The 22,466-nt window shown below is 36.0% G+C and overlaps 1 protein-coding gene across 1 annotated transcript in view; it reads right to left on the bottom strand.

The window, feature by feature from the left end:
- The window catches only part of TMPRSS11D (transmembrane serine protease 11D), a 75,961-nt gene that overhangs the window by 1,538 nt on the left and 51,957 nt on the right, over positions 1-22,466 (bottom strand). Inside the window, exons 5-11 of the mRNA XM_043556631.1 lie at positions 20,463-20,530; positions 13,713-13,874; positions 13,423-13,451; positions 10,115-10,153; positions 7,147-7,324; positions 3,055-3,318; positions 1,792-1,930 (exon numbers count right to left, since the gene is read on the bottom strand). Of these exons, the coding sequence (XP_043412566.1) occupies positions 1,792-1,930; positions 3,055-3,318; positions 7,147-7,324; positions 10,115-10,153; positions 13,423-13,451; positions 13,713-13,874; positions 20,463-20,530 (879 nt within the window). The remainder of the gene's footprint in view (positions 1-1,791; positions 1,931-3,054; positions 3,319-7,146; positions 7,325-10,114; positions 10,154-13,422; positions 13,452-13,712; positions 13,875-20,462; positions 20,531-22,466) is intronic.

Raw genomic sequence — 22,466 nt, 5'->3', positions numbered from 1 at the left:
TGTGTGTTCGTGCTCCAGCTACCCAGTTCTTTTTCATCGTGCTTCTGCTACTATTCTTTCTAGTAAGGAATTTCTCTGCATAATATCTAAGAGTGGACGAGCAGATGTTAAACTAAGAGAGACATGTAATTTATCCTGTATCTGGACAGCTTCACTGCCTGGTTGTGCAGGCATTTTAACTTGTGTTCCCTCTTCTAGACTATAGCCTTGATGAGTGCAGGGAACACATAGTTGTGCTAGCACTGTATCTGGTGCACAGAAAACATACAATTTCTATGAATAAATGAACTGAAACGAGTATGATCTTATACTCTCTTTTGTAAAGTGCTAGTTCTTTCTGATGCACAAACTCTATGTATTGTAGTATTTCAGCTGAAAATTAGTGAGGTCCAGAGTGGAACACATAGGAGGAATTTCATGATGACTTGATCCGGGCTTGAGGGGAAGAGTGGAAATTGTGTATGCAGAAGGAAAGGGGCATTTTGAGTAAGGCATGAGTAATGCCCTTTTATATTTCATGTGTTTCCCTAAGTCGGTTCTAATTAATGCTGAATTGTCAGTGTAGATGTGTGTTACTTATTTGGTGAATTTTTTTGAAAACTATGAAGTTTGAGAATTTGTTGTTACAGAACTAGCAATAAAAAAAAATAGGAAGTGGAACAAGAAGTGTTTCCTATCACAAAGACATCTCCACTTAAAGGGAACAAAGGGCTAATGGGTAATTAATGGTTTCTTGAAAACTGATAAACAGTTTCTCTCCATTGATACACAACTTGTGGTCAATAAAAATGTTTCATTTAGGGGAAAATGCCCAAAATGTGAAAAAAACTGTGGAAGAGCTACTTCTTACCCATTTTTTCAAGAATGTGAGAACTAAAATATAAAAGTCAGTAATGTATGCAAACCATAAGAGACTCTTAAAGATAGAGAACAAACTGAGGTTTGATGGAGGGAGGTGGGTGGGGGATGTGCTAGATGGGTGATAGGTACTAAGGAGGGCACTTGTGGTAAGCACTGGGTGTTGTCTGTAAGTGATAAGTCACTTAATTCTACACCTGAAACCAATTTTACCATATATGTTAATTAGAATTTAAGTTGAAATAAAAAAGTGAAATAAAAAAATTGAAATAAAAAACTGTCAGCATTGTTTGAGGAAAGAATAAACTTGATTTTTCTGCATACAATTTCCCCCCACCCCCAAAACAGCAGCAGATTCCCTAAGAAAAGATGAATTTTTCTTAATTCCAGAAATGTAATTTTGGATACTAAGTAGTTATTGCTGTTACTATATGAGGTTGGATTTCAGACATAGGATCAAAATCTATTAAAGGATATAACCACATTAATTGCTTATATAATTTAATTAAAAATGTTAGCATTAAAATCCTATTGTAATTATTTTAAAGTAAGAATTTCATAGTTATTTTCATTTTTATGTTTGGTTAAAAAAGACAGGACCGATCTAAATAGTTCCCCCCTCCCTCATTTGTGCTGTTTTACAATAATAGAAACTGTTGTGACTGAAATAACTAAGCTTTTTGGGTACATTTTTTATCTTCGGGGTGCTGATATTCAGGTGTTATTTATATTAAAAATCACAAAGAAAGTTCTTAAAATTAACATTGGATCAATTTCATAAGAGAATTTTAACTGTAAAATCTATATAACAATTTTTTGGAGGATCAGGGCTGTGTATTCTAATTATGTTACCTCTATGCTTATCACAGTATCACATGCCAGTAAGTGCTTATGAACTTGGATGATGACATGATAACATTATTTTGAACTTACTCGGCATGCATCCACTCCACCTTGAGGTAGTCCAGCACATAGCATTCCTGACAAAACAGCTCCATTATAACTAGTTGGTGCATTACATGCATCATTACTTATTATTCTGACCCGTGCTTGCTGTAGATCTGAAACTGTGCTACCTGTGAAGTATAAAGCAGAAATGGAATGGGTAAATTAATGATTCTATGTCAAACATGGGAAGGAATAACTGGACTCCAAAACACTGTATCTTATTTAGCAAAGCAGGCTATGGAAGGTATATTGGGAGTTTCTTTTCAGCAAAGATGCCCATAGTAGAGAAGAATAAACCCTCTACACAGATCAATTTTATTTTTTTACCTTACTTTGTGATGCAGTGCCCCTTGGACCTTAAGAGCAAAACATATCTGCTATTTTAATATTGACTAGCAGCATTTAAGTTATTCACTGACTGACTTTGAATTGGAAAATTACATATTGAGTAAACTTTAATTTACCAATGAAAGAGAAACCAGTCTGGTTTCAAGGCTAAAGAAATAATTTATTTTACTTGTATTGATGTTCCTTCAGAATGGCACTGCCATTTTTATGATTGGCACACATTTTATCTATTACACCAAATTACTTTCAGTGGTGAAAACACAATGAGGTATTTTCTAGGACAATTAAGTCTTCACATTATTTGTTGGAGATACAATCTACAGCATGAGCTGAAGCATGTGGAAATTGTTAATGCTATGTCCTTCCACGCCCTGGTTGATATTCTCTTCACCATGGCCCTATTTGTTCTTTTACATTGCCCTCATTATTCATTCAATAAACAAAGAGTGAGCAATGCTTATGTATGTAGAGTTTCTTGCTCTAGAGGTAGAATTCATTTCATCTCAGAATACCTTAATGATTGTTAACACCTTAGAGGGTGTTAAAACCCTTAGAGAATACCTATCAAAATCTTCTTTTCAAAATTAAAAAATTTCTTTATATGAGAGACATTTGAGACCTATAGAGTCTCTGGTTCATTGAAGAACTCATGTTTCTTCACCACTTTTATTTTACGTTTCCCTATTACTATGTTTGAGAATCCCCCATGATTTCTAGGGACACTGCTTTGCTTTGCTGAGGATATGTAGTAATAACTAGAGGTTGGACTCATCAGAATATGGGATCGTTCCTTCCACAGAACATGTCCTTCAGGTGTTCCCTAATTAAATTACATAACAGCAAGTCCCAGGAGATTTTGTTGTTGTTGTTGTTGTTGTTGTTTGATTTTTCCTGAGACACTTACCGGCATATTCTTGAGATCCCCATCCTGTTACATAAGCAGTAGACCCAGGCGGAATATTCTGGGCAGCCTCCGGGAGACACACCCTATGGATATCTTTGGTAAAGGCGATGCCTCTGTCAAGTTGTATAGCTGCAATATCATTTTCATGAGTTGCAGGGTTATAATTGCTATGGATTAAAATAGTCCTTACTCCTCTTCTCTGTTTAGGAAATGTTGTTGAAACACCAAAAGTGACAGTCCACTGACGAGGATTAGGGTAGCTAAAAAAATATGAGAATGTGTTTTGAAGAGTGAATTTATGAGCATTTCAAATATTTGAATTTTGCATTTGCCATCCCTTTCCCGGCTAGCAACTATTTGATCAATATCTCTTTGGTATATATTTTCTGGATTACATAGTTAGTAAATGAATGATAATTTGTCTAAAGGGTCTGCGAATTGAAGAGTTGATTAACTCAGTGTTGCTCCTAAGCTTGAATAAAAATAAAATGTATCCACACAACAACAATTTAAGAGTTTTGTGGAGTTTAGATATAGGTGATACAGAAATAAAAATTATATGTCCAGGAAATATAGAAGAGAACTCAGGTGGTAACTTCTTTGATATCAGCCATAGCAACTTCTTTCTAGACATGTTTCCTGAGGCAAGGGAAACAAAAGCAAAAACAAACTATTGGAATTACTTCTGCACAGTGAAGGAAACAATCAACAAAGCTAAAAGGCAACCTTCAGAATGGGAGAAGATATCTGCAAATGATATATTTGATAAAGTGTAGAAGGTTTATTACCCCAAACATATAAAGAACTAATAAATCTCAACACCCAAAAAACAAATAATCCAATTAAAAAATGAGAAGACATGAACATTTTTCTGAAGAAGACATACATTCAGCAGACACGTGAAAAGATGCTGAACATCACTGATCATCAGGGAAATACAAATCAAAACTACTCTAAGATACCACCTCACACCTTTCAGAATGGCTAAAATCAACAACACAAGAAACAGGTGTTGGTGAGGATGTGCAGAAAGGGGAACCCTCTTGCATTGTTGGTGGGAATACAAACTAGTGCAGCTACTCTGGTTTCCTCAAAAAGTTGAAGAATAGGATTACCCTGGGGCACCTGGATGGCTCAATTGGTTAAGCATCCTACTTTGGTTCATGTTATGATCTCAAGGTTCATGAGTTCAAGCCCTATTGCAAGTTCTGTACTGACAGCTCAGAGCCTGGGGCTTGCCTCAGATTCTGTGTCTCCCTCTCTCTCTGCTCCTCCCCCTCTCATACTTTGTCTCTCTCCTCTCAAAAATAAATAAACATTAAAAAAATTTTAAAAAATAGGACTATCCTATGATCTAGCAATCACATTACCAGGTATTTACCCAAAGAGTACAAAAATACTAATTCAAAGGGATACATGCACCCTAATGTTTATAGTAGCATTATCTACAATATCCAAATTGTGGAAAAAGCCCAAGTGTCCATCAACTGATGAATGGATAAAGAAGAGGTGGTACACACACACACACACACACACACACACACTAGAATATTAGCCATAAAAAGAATGAAATCTTGCCCTTTGCAATGATGTGAATAGAGCTAGAGAGTATTATGCTAATTGAAATAAGTCAGTCAGAGAAAGACAAACACTATATGATTTCACTTATATGTGGAATTTAAGAAGCAAAACAAACAAGCAAAGGGGAAAAAGGAGAGAAAAACAAACAATCTAAGAAACAGAGGCTTAACTATAGAGAACAAACTGATAGTTACCAGAGAGGAAGTGGGTGGGGGGATGGGTTAAATAGATGATGAGGATTAAAAAGCACCAGGTGTTGTATGAAAGTGTTGAATCACTATATTGTACACCTGAAACTATTATTACACTGTATGCTAACTTTCTGGAATTTAAAATCTTAAAAATATATAAATAACTATGGTCTCTGTTCATGAGCAGCTCCACATGAGACAATTAAGTATCATAAATCACAGGGACTACTGCTAAAGATAAGTGAGCAGATTTCTGTGAGAGTACCATGGGGGAGGAAGAAAGCATCAGGGAAGACTTCATAGGGGAAGTGATAACTCAAAAATCTTCTCTTGGACTCTTGGAGGGCCTTATCACATCTATATATCTTGATGTAAGGCTGGCTGTGTCCCCAGAAATCCTTGTTGATGGGTTCTCAGTGACAATCAGGCCTACTGGAAGTGTGCCAATATAAGGTTCACATAGTTTGTTAGCTTTCCTGGATCAATTTAGTAGTGAATAGAAGGATTGGGGAGGCATAATTCAAAGATGTTCCAAGCATTTAAAATCATGAATTATGGGGTGCCTCGGTGGCTCAGTTAAGTGTCTGGCTCTTGATCTCAGCTAAGGTCGTGATCTCACCGTCTGTGGGATTTGTGCTGACAGCGCAGAGCCTGCTTGGGATTCTTTATCTCCCCATCTCTCTGCCCCTTCCCTGCTCACTCTCTGTCTCTCCAAATAAATAAAAAAAAAAGTTAAAATCATGAATTACTTTGGTAAACATTGATGATATTTATAATGGTGACTTTCATTATAGTGATATCCTTTACTTAGCTTTTGGTAGTTGGGTCTGCATAGGGCTTAGAATACAGACTGTTTATGTATTACATCCTTTGTTATACTAAATCCAAGCATTTGCATTTCTGGTTCCCACACTCAGAAGTGATTGAAATCAATAAGTTCCATAGTTCTTCTTTGGCCTTTCAAGTGGAAATAAAGATTGAACCCTTAGCTCCAGCCAGATTGCATTATTCTCTTACTATTTTTCAGGTTTAAGAGCATTTTCTAAATCTTCTTCTTCTCCCTAAAATGTTAATATCCCTTCCTCCATTTCTTCGTATTGGAATTCTGAAAAATCTTCACTATTTCTAAGAAGTCCTTTGCAGATTTGAGGGTATTGCTGCATAATATAGTGCCTGTTACAAAACGATTAAATTAAGAGGGAGTAAAGTTTAACAAGACTAGCGCACAATGCTCTTAAACCTGAAAAAGTAGGCAGAATCCAGGGGAAGAGAATAATGCAGTCTGACTGGAGCTCAGGGTTCATGCTTTGAGAAAGAAATTTGGATTGTTTCAATAGGAGGGCTATGGGTGTGTAGTAAGTTGGATTTTAGACTATGGATATTGAGTGAGTCTGAGAAAAGAGTAGATATGGTCAGAGGCATGTTTGAGTTTAGATGTCTTCACTTAGTGAATGTTTTGAGATTAATTCCCAGCAACTGTTAGGGTCTAGGATGCTCCAATAATAAGGTGTGTCTGAACCTCACAGATTTGAGTCATCTAGGTCTAAATATCTATCATGAGTAAGTTTATGCATCCTACTATCCACTGGCAGTTTATTACCCTCATGTTAGCACTATCCTTTAGTCACATCACTGAAGAATTTTCTAGAAGTTGTTTACATTCATTTTATTTATGCTACTCACTGTTATTGATCATTATTTTTGTGTATGTCTATCTCCAACATTAGAATGTAGGCTCACTTAAAGTATAGGCAGTGTTTAATTACCTTCCGTGATAATACTGTGCTCATAGTAGATACTCAATAATTGTTTTGAAAGAATTAGTTAATGGCATAAGGCAGTCTCAGATCAGCCATGAGCCTGCTGATCAGCTTATATGATGTAATGTGCAAATTTCCTACAGCAATTAATTTTGCTAACACTTAACATGTTTGCATTAGTGTATCTAATCCTATCAATAAGGCTAAGACACAGATAATAGTATCTTCCTAATTTAGGAAAAAAAAAGGCTTATAAAGGTTCAGTAAATTTCTCAAGTTTTCATAGCTAGGATTTAAATTAAACACTCTTACATATAGATCATTGTTCTTTACCATGATGGCACACTATTACCTGAAAGAGAAAAATAGTATTAAATTAGCCAGCTGAAGGAGGAAAAAAAATGTTTTTGCTATCATGAATAGGAAGAAAAGGCTCATTAATTTTTTTCCACATGCAATTATTTCTAGCATAATCCAATCATGTTCAGTCCAGGGTGGAGTCCTGTATCTGTCTCTCCTAGTTGTTACCAGGTGGGTAGATAAGCTACAGCCTTACCTTCTGAAGCAGTGAGCTGCTGTCAAGATCCACATGCTACTGATCAGGATGCCTCCGCAGTGGTGAACATTATTCGTCTGTAGACTGACTTGCCATGGCCAGTCTCCTTCCTCAGCCTTAGTGCCTCCTAGGATCCTCTCCGCAGACAGAGTTATTAGGTCTGTACGGGCCCCACATCCTAATAAGAAGAAAGCATTAATGTGCTGGGAAGATTATGATTCATTTACATTTGGGAGATGCTGTTAGAGTCTCTCCATCTTTTACAGCTTTTCTGTCTTTTGTGTATTTGTCCTTAGAACAGGCTAGCCTTTCCAAAAGCAAGATTAATGTGTTGTTTTTTAGAGTACCTTTGTGACTACTATTGCCTATAGACTGAATTTTAGAGAATATTTCTGAACTTAATTGACATAGAGACTTCAAATTCTAGAGCAACTTTAGAGTTCTCTGAAATTCCTCATCAAAGGGGGTTAAGATAGGTTAGTGCTGGATATACCAGCTCAGGCCACAAGTTCACTAGGAAATTTCCATATAGCTTTGCTACTCCAAAGTATGATCTGTGGACCTGCAGGGTTTTTTAATAAACCCTGGAAGTTTATTAAAAATGTTGACATGTTGGCACTGTGTAGAATAACCTATGGGTCTATCAATGAATGAATAGGTCAAGAGAATGTGTGTGTGTGTGTGTGTGTGTGTGTGTATACATATATATTTGTATATACATACATGCATACAGAGATATTATTCAGCCTTGAAAAGGAAGGAAATCCTGTTGTTTGCAAGAACATGGATGAACCTGGAGGGTATCATGCTAAGTAAAATAATCCAGACAAAAACAAGTCCAGACAAAAACAGCCTGATACCATTTATATGTGGAATCTTTAAAAAAAAAAAAGTCAAACTCCTAGAAAGAAAGAATAGAAAGTAGTTTCCAGGGGCTTGGAGGGTGGGGGAAATGTGGAGAATTTGATAAAAAGGGACAAACTTTCAGCTATAAGATGAATAAGTTCTGCTGAGGATCTAGTGCAAAACATAATGATTATAGTTGATAACATTATTGTATAATTGAAATTTGCTAGGAGTGTAGAACTTAAATGTTCTCACCAAAAAAAGGGTGGGAGTAAATATGTGAGGTGATGAATATGTTAACTAGATGGGAGAATCTTTTCATAATGCATATGTATAACAAATCATAATGTTGTATACTTTAAATATCTTACAATTTTGTCATTTATACCTCAAAGCTGAAAAAACTTGACTCTAAGACCCACACCAGGAAAAAAAATCAGAAGCTGCATTCTCCCTCTCCCCAAATTTATTGTGGAGTAATTGACAAATATAATTGTATATATTTAAAGTGTACAGTGTGATGAGTTGATATCCATATACATTGCTGATTACCAAGATCAAGATAACCAACACCTCCATCACATTACATAGTTAACTCTTCTTGTGTGTGTGGTGAGAGTGCTTGAGATCTACTTAGCAACTTCCAAACGCACAATACCGTATTATTAACCGTAGTCACCGTGCTGCATGTCAGATCCTCAGAACTTATTAGAAGCTACATTCTTATGAGTGATTCATGTCCACATTGAAGTTGGAGGAAAACTGCTTTCATCAAGAAATCTCCATAGTGGTAATCCAGCTCATCGTGGAAGTTCCAGTCTACCTCTGTAACTGACTCTATATTACCAAATGTGCCATTTTTCAAGGGCATATTTCACAGAATATTCTTGAGGGTAACTGAGGGTTTCTAAGCATCTAGATGAGGTTTATTTAAGTGCCTTAAAGGAGAAAGCCCATGAACACTCCAATGGCCAAAGCTGAAATGATTATTCAAGCCTTCTTCATCCTCATTTCCATGATTTATTTCCTTTTGTTTAGTCTATTACTAAGAAATAAGAAGTAAATCATCAGCAACAACTTCTATTGCTCTAAAGTAGTGACACTACTTCAATAGGACATCCATCCAAAGGCAATTTTTTTTTCTTACAGACCTCCAGACTTTCATTAAGAATATACAAAGAACGGGGCACCTGGTTGGCTCAGTCAGTTAAGGGTCTGATTCTAGATTTCTGCTGAGGTCATGCTCTCACGGTTCTGAGATTGAGCCCTGTGTCCAGCTGGGCCCTGGCAGTGTGGAGCCTGCTTGGAATTGTCTCTCTCCCCTGCCCCCCTCTCTCACAAAGTAAATACATACACTTTAAAAAAAAAGAATATACATAGAACATAAGTTCCTCTGCTTCATCCTTCAACCAAATTCCCTAGTAAATTACTTAAGCACATTTTCATTAAAAATAAGCATGAATTAAATATAAAATGAAGTTGAAAAAGGTACCATTACCTTGTAACATCACTTAAGTATCTGAGATAGGCCAGCTATTGAGGTATATTGAACTAATTTCTAACTATATTTCATCAGCCAGAGAAGTAAACAGCTGTTTTCTAGGGATTATATTTCTGCTATCCTAGCCTGAGAGTATACAGAATGACACTGGAAAGTAGTGACTTTTTCTTAAGATTTGAGACCTAAAACTAACATCACTTTTTATAATTTTTTTTTTTACTATACTTTTCGATTAACCTAAATCCACAACAAAGCAAGCTATTCTGGTGATTAGGAGAAGCCATATAAATGGTGTCACCAAACATAATTTATAAGTCTAAGGGAGTGCCACCATAGAACTGGGGCAGGAAAAGCTTCCCAAAGCTGCAAAAAAACTTTTCCTGAGGCCAGACTTGACACAGAATGCCATTGCTGCCAGCACCTTCCTCTAAAAGGAGGGGAAAACCTACACATCACTCCACTGGCCATTGGAATCAGCAATGTCTTATCTCAGACCACAGGAGTGAAGTAAGAATAAAAATAACACCTCAATAGAAACTACCTTGACAAAGAGTGCAAATACTTGAATGTTTACTATTTATATTTTGGAAACCATTTTTATAAGGTAATTTTGAAACTTACCTTGAGTGAACATATCCACTGTATCCTGGTCAGTAATTGCTGGTGTTAAAAAAAAAAAGTGAGAGTAAGATGAATACAATAAGGACTGTATATTATTACATGTAGTCTTAATTTCTTAAATGTAGTCTTCAGACAACCACCATCAGAATCACTTAGGGCCTGATAAGATACATACAGATTTCTAGGCTTCATCTCAGATCTGCTGAAAGAATCTCTGAGTCATAAGTCCTAGAAATGTGTGTTTACAGTCTTCCCCCAATTTATTGTTATCTATACTTAAGTTTGTGCTTTTTTCTCATCAAACACTAAAAGATACTTAAAAGATATTTAAAAGATATTCCTGCTTTCAATTCACTCAGTTTAGTTGGGAAAAGAGAAACATAAGCAAGTTGTTGAGATATGATGTGATAAGTCGTATAAGAGAAGTTAAGTTTTCATTTACCTGAATATATATGTAGGTATATATTGATACATCTGTATTACTCAACTGATACAATTCTTAGTACTGCAGGTGTAACAGTGAGAAAAATACAGGAGGTCTGCCCTCACATGACTTACAGTTTAGAGATTATTTTTAAAAATCATTCAAATAAATTTAAGTATGAAGTAGAGAGGAGAAAGGAGAGGGTGGTCATGCTACTTGAGATATTCACCAAGTTATCATGGTGAGAAAAACATATGAGCTGTATTCTGAAGACATGAAAGGAATTTTCTAGATAGACAAGCAGTGAAAATGTATTCCAGGTGGAAGGTGTAGTGGGCACAAGTGCATGGAGATGCATGATGTTTGTGGAACAATGAAGTCAGTAGAGCTAGGAGTGAAAGTGTGACGTGGGAAAATGGGAGGAGGGCGCAGACAGAAAACTATGTTGATAGTAGATAGTGAAGGTCTGTCTATTCTAGTTTAAGGTCTGCACATGCTACAGCCCTCTCAAACTCAAGGTCACCAAATTTTACCCCAGATTTGCTACTTTTGTTATATTTCCTCCTTTAGGAAATGATTCCACTTCTACCAGTGGCTAGAATTCTGAAACAGTCTCCAGTTCCCTCCCTTCCTGTCATTTTCACATTTTATTTGCTTTCAGATTTTGTATCTTCTAGCCTCTAACTATCCTTTGAATCAGGCCTATCCTCCTCATCCCTTTGGCTACTACTTTAGTTCATGCTTTCATCATTTAACATCTGTACTATTCTTTTTTTAATGTTTATTTATTTTTGAGACAGAGACAGAGCATGAATGGGGGAGGGGCAGAGAGAGAGGGAGACACAGAATCGGAAGCAGGCTCCAGGCTCTGAGCCATCAGCCCAGAGCCCGACGCGGGGCTCGAACTCACGGACCGCGAGATCGTGACCTGAGCTGAAGTCAGACGCTTAACCAACTGAGCCACCCAGGCGCCCCTAACATCTGTAGTATTATAACAACCTTCAGTCTGCGTTCGCTGCCTCCACCTTTGCACTTTTCAATGTGTCTGCCTTTACTTTACCAGGCTGTTTTTTTTTCCCCCTAAAAATCTATGTCCGATCATATCCTTCCTTGCTTGAAAGCTTCTAATGAGAAACCAGTTTCTTTTTTTCTATAAAAGATATCTAAACTTCTCAGACAAGTTTTCATGCTTTCTAAAATCAATTTTTGCAAACTTATTTCCTGCCAGAACTTTCACAGGGTTTGGGTATCATATCTGCTTTGTGTCAGGGGAGTCCAAATATCCTTTTGGATGCCAGGAATAAAAAGAACTGACCACTCGTTTTTATTCTTTGAATGAGAGAGACTTGAGTTCAAATCCTGCCTCCCCTACATGAAGATTGCAGGACTCTGGGCAATTGTCCATCGTTTCTGAGTGGGAACAATAAAAGTAGAGTCTATGGTTGTTGTGGGGATTAAACAAATTGTAATGGATGAGTATTAGCCAGCCAGTCAGAAGGATGTAATAAACCGTGGAGCTAGAGCAGTGTCTTGGAAGTCCCTAAGCATTAACTCTTCAATTGCAGGGGGATGAACTGAGAGTCTGGGGGTAGGGATGGGAGTATTTGAAAAGGCTGGGAAGACATCTTTGTGGGCTTGGTACAGTGGTGGTTTACCGATAGATAGGAAAGCATTTCAATATCATAACATTTAGTACAGCTATAACAGGCATATACTAATTGAATACCAGTCCAGTGTGGGATTTGGGGGCTACCAAAATCCTTTAATCCTGAGCTTATATTAAGGGAATCATGGTTTATTAATAGTGCATGACAAAGTTGGAGGAGTGTCCTTAAATTCTATGTACATATCAAGTCTTTTTTTTTTTTAGTCATGCAAGAAATATTAATGGAGCATCTATTATGTAGTAGATGGTAGTAGAAGCACACTGGGATGAACAAGAAAGACTTGTTCTTGCCTTTAGGAAACTTACAGAGTAGGATGAAGACAATCAACAGGAATATCACACAAATAATTTTGTAGTTTTGATTGTGATAAATGTTATGAAGGAAAATGGAGTCCATGATACAGGTAAATAATTGAGTAATAGAAGTTAGAAAAGGCTTACATTAGAAACCAGTGACCCAGATGAGACCTGATGGATGTAAAGGGATGAACTAGAGAGTATTATAAGAAACTGAAACAATGTATACAAAGGCCCTGAGTCAGGAGGAGAAGAGTTTGGCAGGTGGAGGAAATGAAAATGTGGCCAGATTATGGTGAATAAGGAAGAGTGGTATAATAAGTAGCTGAAGGGGTAAGTTTGAACCAGATCATGCAGGGCTTTAAATGAGATGGTCATATCATTTATTGTCCAAACCAAAATACTTAGGGATTAATATTAATAATGGTTCTTGGACAATTGACATGAACTGGGACTGTCCTGGGTAAGCCTGGGTATCCCAGTTACAGGTCTTTTTTTTGTTTGCTTGTTTTGTGTTTTTGTGGGAAGTCATGGGAAGCTTTTAAATAATGATGAGATTATGTTTTAAAATATAAAACATAACTTCATCAGTATGTGGACAATAGTTTGGAAGGGGCCAACAGTAAATAAAATGGGTAGTATGGAGGCTAGTGCAAATAGTTCAAGTCAGAAATGATGTTGGCTTGGACCAGAGTGGTAGCAATTGGGATGGGAAAAAATGAAAATAGAGTCAAGACAAGAAGAGATACAGATATTTTCAGAGAGGAGTTAGGATGTTGCTAAATCTTCTAATTTTCTTCTTTATTCTAGAAGTATTAATCACACCTCCCGATTGCATGCTGGGTTCTGGGTGAGGTGGAGTGTTAATTCAATTGTTCTCTGACCTTGAGCAGCTATTTACCATTCCTATAGCACACCTACAGATTGAAGATCTGACAGTAATGTCTCTCCTGTTGAGAGATAAGGAGTGTTGAGAGGGAAAAGTAATAAAGAATGTTTAGCAAATAAAATTTATTATATGAATGCTAAATGATTCTTTAAATTTTAGAATGTTTTATATTAGAGAACTATGTATTATGTCTAGCTTTATAATATATAGTTTTCATAAAGTTTAATTCCAAGGAAAGAAAAGTCAGTCTCATTAAATTAAAATATGAATTAAAACTGGTTTAGTTGATATATTGGGATAAAATGGTATATAAAAATGGTACTTGCATGTTATCTCAGTAGAAGGGTTTATTTCCAAGTTTCCAGAGTTATTCAGCATGTGGTGTAAAACAGACTCAATTCTCCTTTTCATTGATGCTCCATTGTTGTTTCTAGTGAATTTAAATTTCATGACAACATCTGCTATCACACCATTCCCCTCTTGCCTGAAAACCATAAATATATTAAAAAATAGATAATTATAATTTTCAGTTCTGTTTATATACTCTTATTGATTAAACATTAAAAAGATTCATTTGGGCAATTCAACTTTAGAATTTAACTGGTCACATAACAGTATTTGCATACTTAATGATCTATCACACAATGCTGTTCCACAAATATTTGATTTTGATGCATAGTATGTTGTATCCACTATTTGGTATAGCTTGCTTTGAAGTCAGAATGCCAGAATTTGAATAATACTAGCTCTGCCATTTATGGTTTGACTTTGGTAAGTTATTTGTTTCTTAATCTTTCTGTATTTAAGTCTCCTCACATCAAAATGGGTTGTTACGAAGATGATGTCCATTAATATATGCAAAACTTGTGGGAAGAGTGAATAGTATATACTACATATTAGCTTTTATTAGACTTCACATATCTTAAAAAATAAAACAAAACACCCTTATCTCATTAAACAAACCAGTAAGGAGAGAGGTTCCAAATTTATGTGACTTAAAGCCTCAGGTTAATTTTCTATTACCTAAACCCATTAATGTGGCTACAAAAGCAAAATTTAACTTTTGTAGTCATATGTTAAAATTTTACCTCTGTTATCAGCTAACTGCAGATAGTTCTCACAGTGAGCCTTAATAATTTGACTGAAGGCTATAATTATCAAAAATGGATATAATTTCCACTTCTTTCTGTGTAAATTACCATGTAAATCATTTCCTCCACCTAACATTGGCCATCTTCTCTCCTGAAAAGGTGCTTTAGACAAATTTGTCTCTCATATTCATTCTAGGCCTCCTCCTCTCCTCTCAATAGTCATTTCTGCTGTAATATTTATTTCAGATATTAATTTAATATTTACTTAGCAATATTAAATAGGTACCTTCTTGCACTAGGCACTGTTCTTGGTTTCAGAAATTAGCTGTGACCAAGATTCACAGTTGCTATTCTCATGGATTTTGCAGTTTAGATGGAGGAACAGACACTGAAGAAATAATTTATATCCATTTCTAACATCTCAAAAGCCCAAATAATTAAAAAAAAAACCTTCTCCATATAAAATAACCAGAAGTGTTTGATAAAATACAATACATTTCATTTGGAATGCAAAGCTAAAGTCACGTGAAAGGAAGGGAAATCTTGGAAAGCCAAAAATAAGGAAAATGAATATTATGTGATAAGCACTAGAGTATCCAACAGGCTTGACTTTTAGCATTTACATAGTTGCTGGAGAGGACTCTTTGGGCTAGTGCTAAATAGGGAGATGAACATTAGGTTTCTAAATAAGACCAGGATTCTCAAAGAACTAAACCCTCAATGAAAGCATGGATTGGAAAGAAAAAAACACACTCATCATGTCATTAAAAAAAAAAAAAAAAAGGTCTGTAGGTCTATGGGTCTTAGGGTTCCAGGTCTAGACAGAAAAAAGAAGATTCTCCTGATAATTCATGATCATGAGGCTAGCTACCTGAACGTTTTGGATTTATAGTACCACCACCTTCATGGTTCCAGAAACTTTAAGAAATTAACAAACAAAAAAGGTCCATATGCTGCTGATCCTCCTAGAGTAACAAATGCTCTGTAATATTGAATGTTAAATCCAGGCTGCATAGTGTCTTACTTATGAAGTGGGATTAAATATAAGCATACAATCCCAATGGCAAACAACATATCATGAGCTAGATTCAGCAGAAAAAGGAGAGCATCCTCAAAAGCGTCGCATAATAAAATTAACAGATAGATAACTATACTTGAAATGACTAATGACATAAAGGGGAGTCATAAATATGGGAAAAGTATAGGACTTTATCAAAACAGACCAAACAGGTTCACAAAAGAAACAAACAGAGCTTGCAGACAGGAATACATAATAATAACTTTTCACTGAAAGTGAAAACTCAATGGGTAGGTTACATAGAATATGACAAAGCTGAAGAGAAATTGGTGAACTGAAAGATGAACATAAAGACATCACACAAAACGTAACAGATAAAGAGATGAAACAGATCAAATAGAGGCTAAGAGACTAGAGAAGGCTCAATGTTTACCTAATGCAAAACTAAAGAATAACAAAAACAAAGGAGCAGCAATATTACAAGAGATGATGAGAATTATCCAGAATTGATGAAGGCATGAAGGCTTAGATCACAATGAGTCTGAGGCATACTAAATAAAAAAAAACCCCACACATACAAATACATCATTAAAAAGCTGTGAACTCCACAGACAAATGGAAGATATTCAGACAATGGAGAAGAGATTAGCTACCAAAGAACATTTTGACTGAAGGACAAGTTCTTTAATAGCAATGAAAATGGTGATATATAATTGTATATATACACTGAGAGCACAATAGCACTGAGACACAATAGCTATTAATTTGGAATTTTATATCCATACTAAAGTCTTATTCAAGAATGAAGATGAAATAGGACTTTTTGTAGACCAAAGAAAAATTAAAAAGGATACTTTACAGATCATTTACTCTTGTGAAAATTTATTTATTTTATTTTAAACAGATTCTTTTTTTTTTTTTTCAACGTTTATTTATTTTTGGGACAGAGAGAGACAGAGCATGAACGGGGGAGGGGCAGAGAGAGAGGGAGACACAGAGTCAGAAACAGTCTCTAGGCTCTGAGCCATCAGCCCAGAGCCCGACACGGGGCTCGAACTCACGGACCGCAAGATCGTGACCTGGCTGAAGTCGGACGCTTAACCGACTGCGCCACCCAGGCGCCCCTATTTATTTTATTTTAGAAAGAAAGCGTGAACAGGGGAGAGGGGCAGAGGGAGAGAGAGAATTTTAAGCAGACTCCATGCTTGGCATGGAACCCAAAGCAGGGCTCGATCTCATGACTGTGAGATCATGACATGAGCCGAAATTAAGAGTTGGACGCTTAACCAACTGAGCCACCCAGATGCCCTGACTCTTGTGAAAATTTATAAATGAAGTACTTCAGTAAGAGAGAGATTGAACGTAGGAGAGTTGAGGTACAGTGAGAAATAGGGAACCGAGAAAGTGACAAACTGGTAATCTATCATTACAATGACTGATTTGGTGTCATTATAAATAAGGTGGAGCTAAAACATCATTCATAACATGAATAAGAATTCCAAGTAGAAGAAGGGTAATGGATTAAGCCAACTCTCCTTATTTACATTTTAAGGATAATCACTAAAATAAGGCAGAGATGATTAGAATGCATTAGAAAATATTATCTAACTTTCTGTTTTAGGAGAAATGTCTAACCTATAAGAATATGTAAATAATAAATATAAAAGGATAGATAAATATATTGAAAAATGATAGCCACAAGAACGTCAATGTAGCTATAATGGTATCAGACACAAGAGATTTTAAGACTGAGGTGCTTGGGTGGCTCAGGTGGTTGAGTGGTCAACTTCAGCTCAGGTCATGATCTTATGCTTTGTGAGCCCTAAAGTTTGAGCCCTATATCGGACTCGCTGCTGTCAGTACCGAATCTGCTTTGGATCCTCTGTCTCTCTCTCTCTGTCTCTCTGCCCCTCCCCACCTTGCACACTCTTTCTCTCTCATCAAAAATAAATACACATTAAAAAAAGATATCTTAAGATAAAAAAAATTAATTAGGGATAAAAAAGATTAATATCTTGATAGAACTAATTCCTGAGGAAGATATACCAATTCTAAACATATAGGTACTTGACACTATGTCCTCAAAATATATTGCATAAGGAGAAATAGATAAATCTATAGTGGTAGATTTTATTTGAATGACAAGTATTAAGCTTAATAGGAAGGAACAGAATTAATGACCAGAAATTGATTCTTTGACATATGTAAACAATGTATTGCAGAAGTGGTATCACAAATGGAAGGAGAATGACTCATATGGAAAAATTTAAATCTATTTCTCATATCATATACAAAGTGTCTAAATATGAGCAAAAATGTTTACAACTTACGAGAAAATATGAATGTCTTTACATACATGAGTAGAAAGAATTTCTTAAATAAGACTATTTGCAACTGACTTTTCACAATAAAAGATGCCATAAGGTTTGAAGATATGCTATGGACAGGAAGAATATATTTGCAACACAGAAAGTGACAAATGATTGCTACCTACTATAGTCAACGAGTCAACAAGAAAAGACTAACAAAAGTAGAAGAACCAATTCAAAGAAGAGGTATCTTTAGTGAAACACAAACTTTGAATAAGATACCCAAACAGGACCATGTGTTTTACACTAATTTATTTGATCTTTATAACAACTCTACCAAAGAGGCATGTACCCTCCTCTTGTGAACTGTAACAAACTATCTTTTTAAGGGTAATCCTTTCCTGATTTTTTTTGACTTACCGTACCTCAAGCTTTCTATTTACACACTGTGTTTAAAACTGAAGGGAAAGGGGGAAAAGTGTGTGTACATTTCCAGCAGGGAGAATAGCTTATATGAAGGTCTTGAGGTTAGGGCCAGTGAAGAATTGAAAGAAGTCTAGTTGGATGATAGTGAAAGATGAGCCCAGGAGAGGCCAATGGAAGGATGGAAGGATTTTAACCAGGGGAGTAATATGTTTAGAATTTTGTTTCAAAAAGTCTTTCTGACTGCTTTGTAGAATGTGGAGTGGAGCAAGACTGGAGGAAAGGAGACTCATTAGGAGGCTGTTCATAGTCCAGGAGAGAGATGGTTGAGGGCACTGTTTGAAGAAAAGTTACAGATCTTAGGGATATTTAGAAAATAGAACTGAAAGATTAGATGATTGGATGTATGGGTTGAGGGAGAGGAGGAATTAAAGATGACTTACATATTTCTTGAGCAACTAAGTTGAAAGTGACACCTCAATTAATCTGAGGTAACATTTGGTGGGAGAGAGTTGATAGGTTCAGGTCTGGATTTAGTAAGTTGAGTTGTCTGTGAGATACCTGTGTGAGGACATTAAGGAGATGGCTGTGTACATTCATGACTAGAGATGAGAAGAGAGGACTGGCCCAGAGATGCAACTTTGAGAATGATGAACATATAGGGGTCAATTAAGCCACTGAAAGTCAAGAATGTGAACTGAGAAGATGAGAGGCTTATAGCACAGCCTAATGTCCAACATTTGAAGGATGTGCAGAGAAGGAATAAGAGCTAGTGAAGAAAATTGAGGAGTGAATGGAGAGGTAAGAGGAAAATAGGGTGTGTAGGGTCATAGAAACTACAGGATGGTACTATTTTAAGAAGGATTAAAAATACAACAGTACCAAATATCACTGAGAGGTCCAAACAGAAGATTATATAATTTGCTTGGAGCTTGTGATTTGAATGTCCTTGTTGAATTTGGCAAAGGCGATTAGCATTTTGTGGTGGCATCAGAAGTAAGATTGCAGGGGACTGAGCAGTAAGTGGGAAGTAAAATAGTACAGATGACTCATTCAATCCTATAAGTTTTGAAAGCCAGTGGCTAGTACAGAGATTTTCACAAGACAGTGCTAAGGCGAAAGTGTGCTGAACTGACTAAAATTGATTTGGTAGTACTCTTCCCATGGATTCTTCCTTCCCCTCTCATTTCTCAACAAAACGTATCTGACCAGATGTTCATGCTCTGGACTTACTAAGTATTTCTACAGCAAATAAGAACTATTAATTTTCTTGTGGTGGTGGTATTTGGGAAACACCTCCCTTTCAAAGGACTTTTGCATATTATTTGAAGGATTGGGTAATGTGGGCATTTGAGGCATTTGTGGTAAGGTCAGTAAGGGTCAGTATTTTAGCTGGGAGGGCCTGTCTCATCACATCACACAGATAAGTATATATTCAACTAAGGTAGGAATGTCAAATAACTAGAATGCGTGCTGCTACTCCCCTTATTGTTAATTCATGCCACACATGCTTGGATTTGACCACAAGGTCCTTTGTGTTATAGCATTCCAGGCAGATACAAACCAAAAAGCTTGATGTTGGTCATAGTGTTCTGATCTTGGCCGAATATGCCCAGGACCACAGAATTGCACAACTGCAAGGGGGCACTGTTTACATAGACTGTATTGTGAATGGTATCCACTGGATTTATACAGTAGGATGGCCTTGTTACTGTACCCTCACCCAACTCTCTTTAACCTTTCTTTTTTTTCTACCATGTATTCAAGTGATATGCTTACTTACATTAGTAATAGATAAAAATGTGGCATGTTTTGTTTTTGTTTATTTGCATTGTTTTTTAAGCTGCCCATAATACTACTTTCATAATATTGCAACAAACTGTGTGAATGTCTCATTATCTATGCTGTGAACAAAAGTCAAATGGGCCATATTGCTTAATATAAGCTTAATATATTACTAGTAATATTACTATTTAATAAACATTAAAGCTTTAATGTTTATTTTTGAGAGAGAGAGAGAGAGAGAGAGCGCATACACTGGGGAGGGGCAGAGAGAGGGAGACACAGAATCTGAAGCAGGCTCCAGGCTCCGAGCTGTCAGCACAGAGCCTGACGTGGGGCTCGAACCCACGAACCATGAGATCATGACCTGAGCTGAAGTCTGACACTTAACCAACTGAGCCACCCAGGCACCCCTAAGCTTATATATATTTTTATATAGTTCCACTTACCTCAGTTTGACAACATGAGCTCTGATGAATTGATTTCTTAAATTTGATTCTTGGAATGTTTTAGTAATCTATAGAAAGAAAGGGGAAAATGTTTTTATGCTTCCAGTTGTTCTCCTTCCTCCCAACCTTGCAACACAGGACTTAAGTTAATGAGGAATAGGGACTGGAGTTTTCAGTTCAGTTCAGTTCAAATTTCAATGAAATTTTAGTTCAATTTCATCTCAACACATAGGATTGATTTAGTCTGGGGAAACAGCCTTTTGATGCAGTGCCTATTTCTTCACTTATGATACAAACATGATAATGGATAGGATGCATCTTCACTAGAAGGCATCTAAACATCAGATGTTGTACTCAGTGTGATTTGGTGGCTCTTCCCAAGGGTGTTGGACAAAAATCAAGTAAACAATGAAAAACAGAGTACTATTTTATATTTCTTCACTGATTGAGGGTATCAGTATTATCTTTGTATTCTAGAATAGTCTAGAATTCTCATACCTCAGTAATGTTCATAGTTGATAAGAACTGGTGAGATGTGGATTATTTAAATTCTAACAAAGTGAATCATTAAATTTGTTAATAGACCAGCCATTAAAGTGTAATACAATTACATATAGAATGTTTGCAGTTATCACACATTTCCATAATTAGAGAAGAAAGATCTTATTAGCTACCCATGAAGATAAATCACCTTATTTTTAGTGTCTTCTTACTTGATAGGTATGGTTTTGTTTATATTATTCATGAGCTGAATAATGGAAATAATGTTGTTTTTGTGATTTCAACCACCCTCCAGTTATCAGTTTCTTTTCTGTTTAACCAGATATGGAAAGTTCAGTTTTCAAGAAAAAGATAAAATATGTGGCAATATGATCTATTATTATAGTGGTCTCCAAAAATTTTTGATTATGCATTCCTATGGATAAAATATTTTATGCATGAGTAGCACAAACATGTATATTTATTTATAAATTATATATATGCAGTAACACTGTACTGCTAATAATATATACTATAAAACATTGACGAAATTAGAAATTAAAAAGACCAAATTAACAGAGCAAACATTTAGTCATTTTATCCCCTTTATATTTAGTAATAATATTTTCATTGGTAATGTGGATAGAATTTATAATTTTTGAAATATTTTGTGATAAAATGATTCAAAGTTATGATTCTAAGTTTAATTTAAATACTTGGTTTGGAATGCTGAAGACATTTCCACACCATTACGTGGCTCTAAATGTATAAAGTGCCTCATTGGCACAATTTAATAAATCGTGACACAAAGTTGTCAGTCCTTCCCAACCATTGTGCAAAGGTTTTGTTGAAATTTAACATGTGACTTTCCGTCTTCCCTGATTTCAATTGGTTATCCTTGCAAACCAAATGGAATGTGTTTCATTTTATATGTTTTTTTAAAGAAGTGTGTTTAGGGGCACCTGGGTGGCTCAGTCGGTTAGGCATATGATTTCAGCTCAGGTCATGATCTCAAGGTTTGTGGGTTTGAGCCCCACCTTGGGTTTTGTGCTGACAATGCAGACCCACTTCAGATACTCTATCCCCCTCTCTCTGCCCCTTTCCTGCTTGTGCTCTCTCTCTCTCTCAAAAATAAATAAACATTTAAAAAACATTAAAAGAAGTATGTTCAAAATCAACCAAGCATGATAGTTAATCCTTCCCCCCCAGTTTTTATGTGTGCATGTCTAAGCACTTTTATAGGTAAGATGCAACATTTTCAGTAAAACACAAGAAAATCCAAACACCTCATGATGGACCTGTTGCTAAACATATTTTCAAAGTCTTCTCTCCATGGTATGAACTTCATTTAAAAAGCACCTAATTTCTTACACTTTGAAGAGACAGGGTATGTATGTGTGTTTGTATTAAATATCTTCTAAGAAAGATACTGTTTATTGCTTCACTTGGTAAATTTGCTTTAGTCAGTAGCAGTGAAGTGTCAGTTCTGTTATTACCTTACTGTTCCTTTACTTGGTCATTACT

The sequence above is a fragment of the Prionailurus bengalensis genome, chromosome B1 (genome assembly GCF_016509475.1).
Source record: "Prionailurus bengalensis isolate Pbe53 chromosome B1, Fcat_Pben_1.1_paternal_pri, whole genome shotgun sequence".
Lineage (NCBI taxonomy): Eukaryota > Metazoa > Chordata > Mammalia > Carnivora > Felidae > Prionailurus > Prionailurus bengalensis.
The sequence above is the reverse complement of the archived record's forward strand: the minus strand, read 5'-3'. Positions and strand labels throughout refer to the sequence as shown.